Genomic DNA, 15355 nt, shown 5'->3' on the forward strand with positions numbered 1-15355 from the left:
GGAACCGCGCGACTGCTACGGTCGCAGGTTCTAAGTTCTAGGGGACTGATGACCACAGCTGTTAAGTCCCATAGTGCTCAGAGCCATTTGAACCATAGGTGGCACTAGATGGGAGTGTGGGTTGGCCAAGAGGCGTGACGAGACAGTCGCCGCAGTTGCGATGAACACTGTGTTCGGGTAGCGCGGAGGTTAACGCAACTGCCTAGAAAGGAGGCGATCCTGTGTTAGAATCCCTTTTCGGCACATCTTTTCACCTGTGATCGCTGATTCCTCTAGAGTCCTGATGCAGCTGACATCAACAGTCCCTTCTCTCTCCTTTTTTTTCTCGGCCTCCTCTACCTTCTACATCTACATCTACATACGTACTCCGTAATCCACCATACGGTGCGTGGCGGAGGGTACCTCGTACCACAACTAGCATCTTCTCTCCATGTTCCACTCCCAAACAGAACGAGGGAAAAATGGCTGCCTGTATGCCTCTGTACGAGCCCTAATCTTTCTTATCTTATCTTTGTGATCTTTCCGCGAAATGTAAGTTGGCGGCAGTAAAATTGTACTGCAGTCAGCCTCAAATGCTGGTTATCTAAATTTCCTCAGTAGCATTCACGAAAAAAACGCCTCCTTTCCTCTAGAGACTCCCACCCGAGTTCCTGAAGCATTTCCGTAACACTCGCGTGATGATCAAACCTACCAGTAACAAATCTAGCAGTCCGCCTCTGAATTGCTTCTATGTCCTCCCTCAATCCGACCTGATAGGGATCCCAAACGCTCGAGCAGTACTCAAGAATAGGTCGTATTAGTGTTTTATAATCGGTCTCCTTTACAGATGAACCACATCTTCCCAAAATTCTACCAATGATCCGAAGACGACTATCCGCCTTCCCCACAACTGCCATTACATGCTTGTCCCACTTCATATCGCTCTGCAATGTTACGCCCAAATATTTAATCGACGTGACTGTGTCAAGCGCTACACTACTAATGGAGTATTCAGACATTACGGGATTCTTTTTCCTATTCTTCTGCATTAATTTACATTTATCTATATTTAGAGTTAGCTGCCATTCTTTATACCAATCACAAATCCTGTCCAAGTCATCTTGTATTCTCCTACAGTCACTCAACGACGACACCTTCCCGTACACCACAGCATCATCAGCAAGCCGCACATTGCTATCCACCATATCCTAAAGATCATTTATGTAGATAGAAAACAACATCGGACCTACCACACTTCCCTGGGTCACTCCAGATGATACCCCCACCTCCGATGAACACTCACCATCGAGGACAACGTACTGGGTTCTATTACTTAAGAAGTCTTCGAGCCACTCACACATTTGGGAACCAATCCCAAATGCCCGTACCTTAGTTAAAACCGAATTGTAATCCCATCAGGACCTGGCGATTTATTTATTTTCAACCCATTCAGCTGCTTTACAACCCCCGAGATGTCTATCACTATGTCCTCCATACGGCAATCTGTACGGGACTCAAACGGCGGTATGTGTGCACGATTCCCCTGCGTGAAAGATTTCTCAAATGCTAAATTTAAAATTTCAGCTTTTGTTTTGCTGTCTTCCGTTGCCAGGCCAGACTGATCAGTGGGTGACTGGATGGAAGCCTTCGACCCGCTTACCGATTTTACGTAAGACCAGAATTTCCTTGGGTTATCGGCAAGATCTTTTGCTAAGGTAGGACGGTGGCAGTGGTTGAATGCTTCGCGCATCGCTCTTTTTACAGCGGCACGAATCTCTACTAACTTTTTTGCCTGTCCTCATTCTCCCTATCTTTCTTGTACCGCGAGTGCAACTGCCTTTACTTCCTGAGGATTCTCCGAATTGCGCTGTTAAACCACGGTGGATCTTTTCCGACCGTAACCCACTTTTTCGGCACATACTTGTCCAATGCGTGATTTACAATGTGTTTAAAATTTGCCCACAATTCTTCCACGTCCATCGTACCGGAAGTAAATGAAGTCAATTCATTTACTATGTGTCATGCTAACAACTGCTTATCTGCTCTTTCTAGTAAGAATACTCTCCTAGCCTTCTTGACCGACTTTTTAACTTTCATAACCATAGCCGTAATGACAACATCATGATCTCTAATCCCTGTCTCAACACTGACACCGTCGATGAGGTCTGGTCTGTTCGTGGCTACCAGATCTAAAATATTTCCATTACGCGTTGGCTGTCGATTTAGCTGCTCAAGACCGTTTTCGGATAATGTGTTCAAAAGTAATTCACACTACGGCTTGTCTGTACCACATGTAATGAATCCATAGACATATCAGTATATGCTAGGTAGGTTAAAGTCGCCTCCGACTAATATAGCATGATCCGGGTACTTCTACGATACAGAATGTAGACTCCCTTTGAATGATTCTAGAACTGTCACGGTGGAACCTGGTGGCCAGTAATAACACCCCACAGTTAACTTTATTTCCCCTAGCCCTGTTAAACGTGTCCAGATAACTTCACAATCACACTGTACTTCGACCTCAGTAGACACAATATTTTTGTCAACTGCAATGAAGACACCACCTCCTACGGTGTCTAATCCGTCTTTCCGATACACGTTCCAACCCTCACTAAATCTTTCAGAACTTCCTATCTCAGGGTTCAGCCAGGTCTCAGTCCCGAGAATAATTTGCGCGCCACACGCTTCCTGGAGCGCAGTAAATTCAGGAACTTTATTCCGAAGACTCTGAAAATTTACTGCTAGTATCTTGATAGCTGAAGTGTCTTTACACTGAGCGCGTCCTGATTTCCCTGCCAGCACGTCGACTGGTGAGTGTTCATCAGGACACCTCGCACTACTGCCTAGCCTAAAAAACCACCATGTGCACGCCACAAGTATTCTGCTACCTTTGTGTAGTGCACCCCTGACCTATCTAGGGGCGTCCTACAATTCCTACACAATAGCGCAAGTCTAGAAATCTGCTGCCAAGACCGTCACAGAGTCGACGAAACCTCTGGTTGAGACCCTCCACTCGGCTCCAAACCAAAGGACCCTGATCCACTCTGGGAACGATGCTGCAAATAGATAGCTCTGCTTGCACCCCGCGTGCGAGGCCAGCGGTCTTCACCAACTCCGCCAGTCGCCTGTACGAACTGAGGATCGCCTCAGAGCCCAAGCGACAGGCATCATTGGTGTCGACGTGAGCAACTACTTGCAGACGACTACACCCCGTACGCTCGATAGCCCAGGCAAGGCCGCCTCCATATCTTGAATGAGGTCCCCCGGCAGACAAACCGAGTGCACGTTGGATTTCTTTCCAGCCCAGTACGCTATTTCCCTAAGGGGTTCCATCACCCCCCCCCCCCCCCCCTGACGTTGGAGCTCCCAATAACCAGCAAGCCTTTGCCCACGGGTGCCTGCTCGGGCCTTGCTGAAGGAGCGGCCACCTGCCCATTGACAGGATGAACGGGCGAGGCACATAATGTATCACAGCTGCGGACATGTCCGATTGAACAAACACCACACCTTCACATAAACAATATACCTGCCGCGCGAGCTCAACTTACCAACTTGAGACAATCCTTTATTAACTGCGACGACCGGCAGATGGCAGCGCACTGCAGCACCCACAGAATGGCGTGGTCCCCAAGCATGCTGACGGTGACGGTATACGCAACAGTGAGAGTCGGTAGCGGTAAGCTGAATATAAACAGCTCCGCCATGACTATCAGGGCCACGACCAGTGGCACCGCCATTGTGAAGAACATCGACAGGCGCCGCAGGCCAAGATTCAGTTTTGTCCCAGTAGTTTTCAAAAACATCTCCTGAAAAAAAGGAAGCTGCAATTAAAAACACAACAGAGTACTCCCTTATGCATCCGCACACCAGTCTTTCTTCGCAGATGACATCAACATTGTAATTACTGACAAAGCACCTGATCTCCTTTTAGAGTAATCAAAGGGTCTGTCAACAAGCAATAGAAGAACATTGAATAAAAAGGGCACTGTTTGAAGACAGAAAAGATTACTGTCGAATTAAATGTAGAAGATAAGCTCGTAGATCGTGTAACACGCTCGCAATTTTTTGGGACCAATATTGACTGCCAGTTGAAATGGAATGGGCACATAAATATACTACCTTTAGAATCCTGGCATCAGTGTTTACAGCTAGTGCCTTGCAGATACACGCTTTTCGTATCTGCAGTGAGTCCATAGTTATTGTATCGCTTTCCGGGATTAAATGTACGAAATATGGCCACGATATTTAAACTAAGAATGATAACTGTAAACGATGATTAGGGCTCAAAAACTGCTATTAGTTTTGGCCAATGTATTTAATAATTTTACACTGCCTTACGTGTTTCAGCCTCACGTCATTTTCAAGGGATCTACTAGAGAAATACAAGATACGGTATCAGTAAAAATACTTTGGTACAATTACTTAAAATGCTGTTGTTGTGGTCATCAGTCCCGAGACTGGTTTGATGCAGCTCTCCATGCTACTCCATCCTGTGCAAGCCTCTTCATCTCCCAGTACCTACTGCAGCCTACATCCTTCTGAATCTGCTTAGTGTATTCATCTCTTGGCCTCCCTCCACGATTTTTACCCTCCACGCTGCCCTCCAGTACTAAATTGGTGATCCCTTGATGCCTCAGAACATGTCCTACCAACCGATCCCTTCTTCTTGTCAGGTTGTGCCACAAACTCCTCTTCTCCCCAATACTATTCAATACCTCCTCATTAGTTATGTGATCTACCCATGTAATCTTCAGCATTCTTCTGTAGCACCACATTTCGAAAGCTTCTATTCTCTTCTTGTCTAAACTATTTATCGTCCATGTTTCACTTCCGTACATAGCTACACTCCATACAAATACTTTCAGAAACGACTTCCTGACACTTCAATCTATACTCGATGTTAACAAATTTCTCTTCTTCAGAAACGCTTTCCTTGCCATTGCCAGTCTACATTTTATATCCTCTCTACTTCGACCATCATCAGTTATTTTGCTCCCCAAATAGCAAAACTCCTTTACTACTTTAAGTGTCTCGTTTCCTAATCTAATTCCCGCAGCATCACCCGACTTAATTCGACTACATTCCATTATCTACGTTTTGCTTTTGTTGATGTTCATCTTATACCCTCCTTTCAAGACACTGTCCATTCCGTTCAACTGCTCTTCCAAGTCCTTTGCTGCTTTGCTGTCTCTGACAGAATTACAATATCATCGGCGAACCTCAAAGTTTTTATTTCTTCTCCATTGATTTTAATACCTACTCCGAACTTTTCTTTCGTTTCCTTTACTGCTTGCTCAGTATACAGATTAAATAGCAACGGGGAGAGGCTACAAGCTTGTCTCACTCCCTTACCAACCACTGCTTCCCTTTCATGTCCCTCGACTCTTATAACCGCCATCTGCTTTCTGTACAAATTGTAAATAGCCTTTCACTCCCTGTATTTTACTCCTGCCACCTTTAGAATTGTACTTTGTACAAATTGAAGAAGCACGCACTCAGTGAAAAACATAGATAAAATACATATGTTACCGGCCAAACCCGATTTTAGGATGAACTAGTTTCGCCTAGGTCAAGCTCGTTCATCCTGTTACCGATAGGGTAAAAAAGTTTAGCCTAGGTCGAACCGGTATATCCTAGTTAGAATTTACATGCATTAGGATAAACTGGTACATCATAGTTCGAACTAATTTTGCCTAGTCGAAACGCGTGTCGCTGCCTGTACGAACGGGGAATCCCCGATCATCTCTGGCTCGCCCCTCGCGCCTCTCAACCGCTCTTCGCTCGCACTGTTCTTTGTTTTGAACGGTATTTTGCATCGACGAGTGCGCGTGTTAAGCTGCTGGTTGCGTTTAAAAGATTTTATTATAACCTTACATAATTGTTGTGAGGCGTTTCATCATTGATGAGCCTTCGTGTAATAGACAAGCCAATCAAAAGCTGTGGGGAGAAAAGTTTCTGGAGGAAATTTGGCAGAGTGAAAACAAAAAGTCTTCTCATTATAATGTGTTATCAGCAGACGAATATGCGGATGTTGTTAAACAAGTAGAAGGCACGGAAAAGTTTTAAAAAAGGACATCATTACAATAAATAAGACTGAAACGATTTGCTATTTTGGAAATTGGAGATGTGAAAAGACTCATTGTTCGGTGTGAAGGAAATATAAAATACTTTGCTCCAGGTGATGAACTTTATGATGTGATTGACGCAGCTCATGTAGCTGTGGGTCATGGTGGTAGCGATAAGATGTTAGTCGAGACATCAAAAAAGTATGCCAATATCACAAAGGAAATGATATACCTCTATTTATCAATGTGTGATGTTTGTCAACAAAAGACGACAAAAAAGAAAAGTGGCCTTGTTTCAAAGCCAGTTCTCCATTCGGAAATGAATAGCAGATGCCGGCCGAAGTGGCCGCACGGTTAAAGGCGCTGCAGTCTGGAACCGCAAGACCGCTACGGTCGCAGGTTCGAATCCTGCCTCGGGCATGGATGTTTGTGATGTCCTTAGGTTAGTTAGGTTTAACTAGTTCTAAGTTCTAGGGGACTAATGACCTCAGCAGTTGAGTCCCATAGTGCTCAGAGCCATTTTTTTGAATAGCAGATGCCAAGTCGATTTGATTGATTTCCAAACACAACCAGACGGGAATTTAAAATTCATTCTAGTTTAGCAAGACCATCTCACAAACTTTGTTCTCCTTCGTGCATTAACATCAAAGACGGCCGAAGCAGTGGCTTATCTTTTGAATGACATATTTCTAACTGTACGGGCGCCGTGCATTCTCAGTCTGTAATATCTCTTTATATTCTATGAATTATTCTGATACAATTCTACCCTTGAATGACGTTTACTAATTTTCTATCTTCATACTCGCAGAATCCATGCGAAAAGTAGTTCATACAATAGCTATGCCATGAGCGCATAATTATTCTTTGTAGTACTCTCTCTGGTGGTTGTTAAAAAAAAAAAGAAAGGGGGCTTCCGAGATTGTCTTCGTGCCGATTAGCCTGTGCTTGGTTTGGAAGAACTGTAATCTGATTATTGAGATTTATTACAGAAGATAACTGATACGAACTGTACGATTAAATGGAAATATATATAGATGGCTCCTTCAAGTAAATGGTGTGTATTTTAAATTTGAGAATTAATGATATTTATCGATATATTGCGTAGTTGTTAATCAGAAGGGACTTCCGAAAGACTGGATACGAACCTGCACTTAATAATCCAAGAGCTCCATTGCTTCTTCGGAAGGTTAAACTTCATCAAAGCCAAATATCCGCTTGATCTGAGGTTTCCCGACTGATTATACAACGCTCCCAAAATTACGAGGCATTTTATTTGTGCAGATTAGCAGACTGCCGCAAAGCACGAGCCTGCAGAGAAGAAGAATCATCGCCTGATTTCATTCTAACAAGTAAAATTTCAGAATCATTTTGAGTGACTGAGCTATGACTGTATTTCCTATCATGAATGATTGATTGCTCGAACGAATTGAGAGCTACAGAATTAAGTAGAAAAAAAAAGAAGGAAAAAAATTATAGTGGCGCCAGTGTGACAGGACTCTCTTGGATTGTTATATAATATATGTATTTTTTGTTTCATGAAAACCTACGAGAACGAGAGGTAACTAACCTGAAGAGAGATTCGGTGCCCATAGTAAAAGATTGCTGATACCAAGAAACGATTTCAACTATTGGACAACACCGAGACTACAGAACAAGGCCAGAGAAATCTAATTTTTTTTCATCCTGTAGTTAAAATAGTTTGAAATCAATTTAGAAAGAACTTTTTTCCAGATAGTAGTTAGATTGTAGAACTGTATATTGTGTGATTTTCGTATCTGGACATTGAACTTTATACCATCTGTGAAGTAATTTGAAAGTTAAGTGTGTCTACGACAGTAAATTTGAAACTGTATTTAGTGATTTGAACCTGATATTGACAGTTATTTAATGGTATTGACTAGAGCGGCATTTAAAATGTCATTGAATCAGCAACGAGACGTGCAACAGCCTTCAGCTGTTTGCACAGAAGCAGAGGCCACGGATAGTAATTCTGAGACTGTTGTGGCTAGCGGTAGCAATATAAATAATCCCGCTGGTTCAGAAAACATTCATACAACAGCTGATCAGACTGTTGTTGACACATTAGTGGTTATTATGCAACAGTTGTCTCTATTAGCCGAAGGCCAAGCGGAGGTGAAACGAGACTTATCCGTTATACAAAATGAATTCAAAAATCAACTAGCCGAAAATCAAACAGAATTACAAAATCAGTTAAGAGCAACCTTTACCGAATTAGATCAGAGATTAAATACCCAGACACAGGAAATAAAGGAACAGGCAGAAAGGACCGAACAGAATCTTATTGCTCGAATTGAGCAGGTCCGCCAACAATGCCAAGAAAACAATAGTAAATTAAAAGCGGAACTAACCGAATATGTATCCGTCAAAATTGACACGATACAAAAACAAGTAGAACTGTTTCCTCAAGTAATACAAGCTCAAGAGGACATACAGTGTTCCGTAGCTATGATACCAGAAATAACAGAATCCCAAAATAATCTAAAGAAGCAATTTGACGAAGTGAAGGAAAAACAGGAGACAGTGGAACATAGAATGAATGTACTTGCGGGAAAGTTTTCAGAAATGACATTAGAGCGGCAAAATTCTCCTTCGGAAACGATAGAAGAAACTGTGAAAGTAGCTTTACAGTCAATTTCAGAGAGTTCCGGGGATAATTTTTTTAACAAAGGGTTAAAGGAAGTTCGAGAACAACTTGGCGAAGAATTCTCGCGTTGGAAAGAAAATATCGAAAGATCACTAAATCTCTCGCAGCAGGATTTAGAAACAGCGAGAAGTAGGAAACAAAACTCTCAATCTGCGCGTGACATTCCGTCCACGTCAAGATCCGATGTAGATAGAACTGGAAAATCACAAGTTAGATTCGATATAACGGAGAGCCACAGGGAAAAGTACGAACAGGATGATTTTTGGAATCGTAGTACCGTTGAGGAGAAGATGATTAAACAGAGACAATTTCAAATCTTTAACCCTGACAAAAAGAATGTTCATCCTGTAGTCTTTATTCGAAGTTTCAATGGTCTATTTCCACGATCTTGGACAGAATGGCAAAAGATTAGTTTTGTATCTGGATATATACAAGGAACAGGAGCATTGTGGGCATCCGAACAAACATGTTCTTGTAAATGTTACAAAGAATTTGAGCAGGCTTTTCTAGCAAAATATTGGTCTGCTGGAATACAAGAAAGACTTAGGCAGGAAGTATTATATCCTGAGCCTTTCTCATTTTCTAGAGGATCTCTAAAGAGATATTTTGAGAAATACATTAATAAATCTTTGTATTGGGATGTACCGATTCCTTTGCCGGATATACTTAGAATACTCAAGTCCAGACTACCCACCAGTATAAGGAATCAGCTGTTATATATAAATGATAAGGATATAGACTCATTTATGACTACGCTTGATCGTATTGATATAATTGAGGAGGACAATAAAAGGGCAAGAGAAATGCCATATCAAAGAAGAGCAATAGAAGCGAATCCGAGCTGCAACTCGAGTAGGAATGGCAGTAATGGTAGCAGTAACAATAATCATAACCAACTACACTCTCCGAGGAGACTTAGCAATGGACAAAATGCAAACAATAATTATTACCATAATGGAAACTTTAATAATGGTGCAGCGAGGGGCTATTTTAGGAACAATAGGAATTTTAATCGATATAATCCAATGTATGGCAACACAGGACAGTTCTACCAACACCAGCAAAACAACAACAATAATTACACGAATCAAGCAAGACAATATAGACCGAATTCACCACAACAACCGATAATCACTGAAGTAGCTGAAGAGACAAATACCAATCGGACCAACAGTCAGTCAAACTAAACGTGACCGCATCGTGTCCCGGAGGAGCGGTCAGGGGATCTGTTAGGGGCGAAACAGTAAAATTACAATTGTTAAGATTTAATGATGGTGAGCTGTTGACTGAAGAGTTAACAAAGGATTTAATAACGTGTCATAATGACAGATCGAGTGTTCCGGTATCGGAAATATGTGTTGAAATAGAGGAAGTTCCAACGAATGTGATATTGGACACCGCCGCTTCCGCCAATGTCATCTCAGGCGCTCTTTTTCGGAGAATTATTAGGAAGAAGAAGGTACCAATTTTGCCAGTACAGAACTGCAAAATCATCGGAGCTGTTGGAGCACGCTCTCCCAATGTCAAAATACAAACACAATTAGAGATGAAAATGGGAAATGTAGCAATAAAATGCACGTTCCTTGTAGTGGAGAAGTTATTAGCGGACTGTATTCTTGGTATTGGGAGTATGCAGGAGTACGATTGTCAGATAGATTTTTTGGAAGGAATAGTTAAATTTAGATTAAATGGAGAAGAGATAGCACTGGATTTAAATAGAAAGGAAACGGTGCATGAGAAATATTGTCGCGGTGCCATAATTCAATTAATTGACACTACAAACGGTCGTTGGAAGGAGCTTTCAAAGGATTTGATACAACAGGAGGACTTTAACCAAACAACAATGATAAAAGCTAGTGAATCAAATCAGCTTCCCGGAGAACAAAGGCAGCAGCTTCATTGTTTGTTAGAGGCATATGAAGAGATTTTTGATGAGAAACCAGGAATTATTAAAGGGTATATTTGTCACCTACAAGTGAAGCCACATCAGACTTACTGTTACAAGCACTATCCGATCCCCTGGCGTTTAAAACAATCCGTTCAAAGGGAGATAAATAGAATGTTAGGATGGAACTTGATTGAGCCATCAACTAGTCCATATTGTTCTCCGCTCTTAGTCGTTCCTAAACCTGGAGGCAACGGAAGAAAAGTATGAAGACCAGAATTTAAAATGGGAGGAAAAGATTCGACGCGCACTTGTCAGTTTAACTAAAAAGGCAATACAACGGAAATTGACATACGATAAACGGATTCACCGGATTCAGACGTTTCATCTTGGAGAAAAGGTTTTATTGAGGCGACACATCTATTCCTCGAAACTGATGAAGAACATAAAGAAATGGAATCTTATTTATACCGGACCATATGTTATTGTAAATATACCAAATCCTGGATCATACTTGTTGGCATATCCCGAATCGAAAAGAATAAAGGGATTATTCCCGCATAATGATATTAAGAAATTTAGTGAAGGATCTTAGATCTGTGATACCAAATATGGAGAAGAATTTAGTGTGGAATTTGACTATGAGTCGAATGTGTATATAAATATCAAGACGTTTATGTTGTCTAGAGGTTAAGAGACAGTGAGACTACTCCTGTGCTAGGTTAAGAGACAGTGAGATTACTCGTGTGATAGGTTAAGAGACAGTGAGATTACTCCTGTGATAGTTTAGCACAAAATTTTTAAGATAGGTAGAAGAATTTGTTAATTACTAGTGTTTGTAAGTGTGGACTATGAGCAGAAGCCACAGTGATATACAATGAAAGTGCATCTACATTTCCTCAAGACACGGCACTTATGTGAGAATTGCGTGTGAAACTTGAACAGTGTGGGATATGTAGGTAAATACGCTGTGTGTATGATGTGCGCTGTTCGCGCAAGATAACAGATTAACTGTGAAATGAAGCAACAGTCGATAATGTCACTGTTGCAAACAATTGAAGAAACACTCTGGTTGCGCGAGAGAAAATTATTATAATTTTTAGATTTTTTTATTATGCCTTCTTTACCAGGAGAACTAATTTAAGAATGTTAATTAACTTTTTAAGAATAGCAGTTTGTGTGTTTCATATTATGGACATAATTGTTGAAATATATTTCCATAAATGTTCATGAGAGGATGAAGAAGATTCAGCGATTGGATGATTTGTTAAATGAACATACGTCATCATTAATGATATTTATTTGCAAGTGGATCTATAAGTCAATTAATTATAAGAATAATGAAAATTTTTCAAATTATTCCTTTTGTGGAGTCAGTGTCATATGCCTATGTTTAAAATTTTTCATCAGGTGTAAACTTAAATTTTATCCATAATTTCGTAATTGAAAGCAAACCTCAGACAGATTGAATGCTCTACTTCGACCTGCACTATAACAAAACGAAGATTAGATTAAAAATTTTGTTGAGAGGAATACATTCGATATGAGCTACAACAAAATTTAAATGTCCTCAGTCTATTTGGCAATGTTTTGGACAATCAGCAGTTGTAATGCAAAACAACTTTGGTATTGAGGACTACAAAAAAAAAAAAAAAATTCGCGATTGCCAGGACTGATGGATGTTCCAGTCTAGTACAGATGGAAGAATATAAGAATCCACTCCGAGTTTGAGTTCAACGATGAAATATGGACTTCGTTGCCTTAATCCACTCTCTTACAGGGATTTATTCAGTCAGAACCTTTTCTTATTCCACTTTAAACCTGTTTCATGTTCACGTCCATGATCATCTGTTCCTGAGATCATCTTCCTGTTTCTACGGCACGTTACCAGCTTCTATCCTGTACCATAAGCCATCGCCTGTCCTCCGTGCCGCCTCCACCAAACGCTGTACGTCGCCTACCCGGTGTTCGTACCCAGTGTTCCTGTTCCATCGACTTCACAACGAGATCGCCGGCTACATCGTCGAAAGAAGAATTTTGAAAATTTTTTTTGGAGCAATATTGTAAAATTTTTTGGCTATGAGGCACTTTTCCTTCGATCTAATCTATGGAGCTTCTATATATTTCAAAATTACTGGATTTAGGCTTTCCTATCTTCTATAATACCTGAGCTGGGGTCTATTCTTCCAGGTTTTCCAGGGTTTCCCTGCGAAGGCCAGTTCCCAAATGGGTAGACCTTTGTCGTAAGTACACCAATCTACATCTTCCCTGGTTATGTACTCGGGATGCGGGTATACCCCGGTACATGTAAAAGCTACAGCTTAGGTATTCCCGCAACTTATTGTCTTAACATGTTACCCATACTCTCTATAGTAAAATTCTACTAATTCAAAATATTCCTCTTTTGAATAAACAACCCAACAAATTTTTTCTGTTAGCTCGCAAAGTGTATTATCATTAACTTTGCTCGCTGCGAGGGGCAATTGTAATATCTCTTTATATTCTATGAATTATTCTGATACAATTCTACCCTTGAATGACGTTTACTAATTTTCTATCTTCATACTCGCAGAATCCATGCGAAAAGTAGTTCATACAATAGCTATGCCATGAGCGCATAATTATTCTTTGTAGTACTCTCTCTGGTGGTTGTTAAAAAAAAAAAAGAAAGGGGGCTTCCGAGATTGTCTTCGTGCCGATTAGCCTGTGCTTGGTTTGGAAGAACTGTAATCTGATTATTGAGATTTATTACAGAAGATAACTGATACGAACTGTACGATTAAATGGAAATATATATAGATGGCTCCTTCAAGTAAATGGTGTGTATTTTAAATTTGAGAATTAATGATATTTATCGATATATTGCGTAGTTGTTAATCAGAAGGGACTTCCGAAAGACTGGATACGAACCTGCACTTAATAATCCAAGAGCTCCATTGCTTCTTCGGAAGGTTAAACTTCATCAAAGCCAAATATCCGCTTGATCTGAGGTTTCCCGACTGATTATACAACGCTCCCAAAATTACGAGGCATTTTATTTGTGCAGATTAGCAGACTGCCGCAAAGCACGAGCCTGCAGAGAAGAAGAATCATCGCCTGATTTCATTCTAACAAGTAAAATTTCAGAATCATTTTGAGTGACTGAGCTATGACTGTATTTCCTATCATGAATGATTGATTGCTCGAACGAATTGAGAGCTACAGAATTAAGTAGAAAAAAAAAGAAGGAAAAAAATTACAAGTCTCATAACAGCTCAGGATTTGTCAATAATGTTATAAGTGAACTCGCTAAGCTTTGGCCGGACTGCAAATTGTGAATGGAAAACCAAGGTACAGCCAAGTCGGGGTTCTGTTGAACGTGCCAACGAAGACATTGAAAATATGATAAGTTCTTGGTTAAAGGACAACAATTCGACGAAGTGGTCGGAAGGATTAAGGTATGTCCAATTCATAAAAAAATCGAGCTTACCACTCTGGCATAAAACAATCACCTTACGAAGCATTATTCGGAATCGAACCTAGAGTAGGACCTTTCACTTCCTCGTTGCGTCAAGAAATCATAAATGATATTCAGGATGAAGATGACCTAAAGAAGGCAATCGAAGATGACAGCAATACTGAACAATACGAAGACAGTGATGACGATAACATTGTGAAAATTGACACAAACGACATTCAAAATGCTAGAGAAATTGTGACAGAAGATTTTAAAAAACAAGCTAAAAGAATGAAAGTTTCCTCTGACAAATCCCATCCACCAGCTGACATTGGAGACAACGTAACCATACCTATTCCAGATGTAGATAAAGGCAGAGGTGACATTCGAAACGTAATTGGAGTAAACTTCAAAAGACTGATGAGGGCCTCTACAAAGTTGGTACAAAACATGGCGTACTTCAAAAACATTATTGCAGGTACGATTTTATTAAAATTTTCCATTGTTTTTTGTAATAAAATATTTAAAAATATTTTTTAACTTCTTTTTTATTTTTTTAAAACTGATTTCGACATCTGCATTCATACGTTCTTAGATGTGGGAGATATTGACCAGAATATCGAAATGTCTGTAAGGACTGCAGACACAAAACATTGTGTTGGATCAGGGAAAGTTTTTGTGAAATGCAGTTGCATGAAAAACTGTACAACAAACAAATGCAATTGTAAGAAAAACAAACTACTCTGTAATTCTAAGTGCCACCAAAGCACACCTTGCAAAAATAAGTAAATAAGCAAATTGCAGATAAGGTGGTTTCTGTGGATGTATATATGTAAGTTGATCCAGTGATAGATGTGAAATTACTGATTAGTTAATAAATAACTTCAATGAATCATATTGACTATTTTATTTCTATTCCTTTATTCAATTTACTTTGAAAAGCTTGTAGAAGATACAAACTAGGTGACATTAGTTCAGACTAGGAAGTACCAGTTGATCCTAAAGCATGTAAATTCTAACTAAGACAAACCGATTAGACCTAGACTAAACTGTTTTATCCTATCGGTAACAGGATGAACGAGTTTGGCCTAGGCGAAACTAAAATCTGGTTTGGCCGGTAATACATGAAATGCACATAGTAATACATGAAATGCACATAGTAAAAAAAGTAGGAGGGGTAGAACTCATCAAAATACAGAATTTGGTATGTCAAAATGGTTCAAATGGCTCTGAGCACCATGGAACTTAACATCTATGGTCATCAGTCCCCTAGAACTCAGAACTACTTAAACTTAACTAACCTAAGGACATCACACAACACC

The 15355-nt window shown here is 40.4% G+C and overlaps 1 protein-coding gene across 1 annotated transcript in view; it reads right to left on the reverse strand.

Annotated features, from left to right (window-relative positions):
• Positions 1-15355, reverse strand: part of LOC124613557 (gustatory and odorant receptor 63a-like) — a 140504-nt gene that overhangs the window by 76033 nt on the left and 49116 nt on the right. Inside the window, exon 3 of the mRNA XM_047142270.1 lies at positions 3531-3788. Within this exon, the coding sequence (XP_046998226.1) occupies positions 3531-3788 (258 nt within the window). The remainder of the gene's footprint in view (positions 1-3530; positions 3789-15355) is intronic.

Source organism: Schistocerca americana, chromosome 4 (assembly GCF_021461395.2).
Source record: "Schistocerca americana isolate TAMUIC-IGC-003095 chromosome 4, iqSchAmer2.1, whole genome shotgun sequence".
NCBI classification, from domain to species: Eukaryota; Metazoa; Arthropoda; class Insecta; order Orthoptera; family Acrididae; genus Schistocerca; species Schistocerca americana.